The following is a 2,076-nucleotide window of genomic DNA, read 5'->3' as shown; positions in this document are numbered from 1 at the left end:
CCTACTTCTGTATGAATTTATGAAAGTTTACCTGTTGTTTATTCATCTGACCAGCAACACAATTATTTAGTGATATTATTCTTGCCGCTGACCATGCATTGGTTATTCATTTATATTACATCTAATTATATTAACTCATATTACGTTCGTGAGCTTAAACATATGAATTGCCTAATCGTTACTACCCAAGCGTCAGTTGTCTAACTTAAAATTATTGTCTGACACTTCCCATTTCAGCAGAGTACTTACGCTGCTCTTGAAAGTGGGATTTGCCTAGATAAACCAGTGCAATATCAAGTATCAATTTCAAATTCAGCAGTTTAGGTTTGTCACCTGCGGTAATTTTTGACAGGTTACGTCTAAAATTGTTGCAGAAAACATATGCATATCTAGGAAAGCATAATCATCGTCATATTTTCGACACACATTAGATCGTTTGAACTTGGGAGATTTGGTAAGTAAATACAATGAAATCTGAAATGAAGTTAGTATGGAAATTGCTCATTTAAGGTGACTGTGCATACGCGACCTTCAAAGAAAGTAGGAATTCAGTGTCACTTTTCATTGGGTTACAGAAACGAAATTAACGAAAAAGTTTTCATTCGAAAAAAAAATTGAGTGTTTTCATATATACACATCCTGCTTTCTATTTGGAAAGGACTAAGATTCATGGGAACTTTTCATTTCGGTTACAGAAATATGTAGATTACAGGTATCTTTATTGAAACAATAACCTCAGACACCACACGTATATACATATCAGAGAATAGCAAGACGTAATATTCGATGAGGCTGAGTGCATTTATTCGAAGGTGATTCCGCTCGCCCGCTGTTCCTCAGCGATGCGAAGCAGTTCGGGCACGTGGGCGGGCAGCGGCGGGGCAACGGGCAGGAGGTCGGACGAAGGCTGGTAACCGTTCTCGTCGGCGACGAAGCTGACTTCGGCGGTGCTTCCGTCGGGAAGAAGGAAGCTGCAACAATAGAAAGCAGTGTAGATACTGCAGCCCAAACTTTAGAGTTTGATATAAAATTCAATCTACAATTGTTTCTTCACTTTACCTGAATGAGCCCTGCATGTTGCTCTGGCCCTTTGACCCGGGACTGCCAATTTTGTTGGCCCTGATACCATTGCTCGTTTCGAAGGTGTACTGGAAGTTACCGTCGCCGTTGTCGGACCTCTCGTCCAAAACGGTCTCGGCCTGAGACTCGGGCGTCTGAGGACGGGCGAGGGCGAGGGCGGCCAGACAGGCGAAGACGATCTGTGGGCGAAGACAATTTTCCACTGAACATATTTTCAATATTTTAAAAACTCTCTTACTATACTTTTCAACTTTCTTGCATTGAAACACATATGCACACACGAAAAATACTTGTACGTGAGTGTATGAACGTCTGAGTTTGTGAAATAAAAGTCATTAAACTCGGTTCCACTCGGACTGCCTCTTAGCGCACCAACCCCGTCAAATGCAATGCCAGCAATGACAAGGCAGGACGTGCATGCTGTACTCACCAGCTTCATGGTTGTAATGTGATGAAGCATGCCGTTGCAGCCGCTGCTTATATAGTGGCGAGAGGCTCAGTAAGGTTAAGAGAAGAGAGAAAGGATCATGTATATTCTTTCCTCAGTCGAAAAGGGAGAAGTTTCTGAGGTATAACGAGATACTTTGTATTAGCAATAGTTTATGGAGTAAACTGATGAATAAATGATAAATAATACAGAGGGAAATAATCCAATATGTATCATAATAAAAATAGAAAACAGTTTCTTACAGACAAAGCGCATAAATAATTAACATTTAACTTTTTTCTCTAAACTGAAGAGGAATGGAAAGGGCTAATGGCGAACCATCACACGCTACCGGGGTAACGATACCAGAAAGTCGGAGAACCACAGATGTAGATAAGGGTAAGGAGGTAGATTATGGAGATTTCATTTTCAGGTTTGGTTATGAGTAGAATTGAGTTAAGGAGTGATACATGGTAGTAGACTTTTGGGTTCTTTTAATTAAGACTGATGAGATTACTGTCTACTTCTGGGGTAGATTAAGAGTAGTGAGGGTGGATAAAGGAAGATTT

At 40.6% G+C, this 2,076-nt stretch overlaps 1 protein-coding gene across 1 annotated transcript; it reads right to left on the bottom strand.

Moving 5' to 3' along the window:
- Nucleotides 1-705: 705 nt before the first annotated feature.
- Nucleotides 706-1,527, bottom strand: LOC119571544 (cuticle protein AM1159-like). The gene is made up of 3 exons (XM_037918801.1): nucleotides 1,511-1,527; nucleotides 1,060-1,259; nucleotides 706-971 (listed from the first exon to the last, which is right to left on the bottom strand). The coding sequence occupies exons 1-3, from the start codon at nucleotides 1,517-1,519 to the stop codon at nucleotides 803-805; spliced, it is 378 nt and encodes a 125-aa protein (XP_037774729.1). The 5' UTR covers nucleotides 1,520-1,527; the 3' UTR covers nucleotides 706-802.
- Nucleotides 1,528-2,076: the final 549 nt, after the last annotated feature.

The sequence above is a fragment of the Penaeus monodon genome, unplaced genomic scaffold (genome assembly GCF_015228065.2).
Source record: "Penaeus monodon isolate SGIC_2016 unplaced genomic scaffold, NSTDA_Pmon_1 PmonScaffold_6757, whole genome shotgun sequence".
Classification (NCBI taxonomy): domain Eukaryota; kingdom Metazoa; phylum Arthropoda; class Malacostraca; order Decapoda; family Penaeidae; genus Penaeus; species Penaeus monodon.
The sequence above is the reverse complement of the archived record's forward strand: the minus strand, read 5'-3'. Positions and strand labels throughout refer to the sequence as shown.

What these genes read in the sequence shown, in the direction of transcription:
- LOC119571544 (XM_037918801.1), bottom strand. An exon ending in AACATGCAGGGCTCATTCAG is followed by an intron (nt 972 to 1,059) that starts GTAAAGTGAAGA and finishes CTATTGTTGCAG; the next exon opens with CTTCCTTCTTCCCGACGGAA.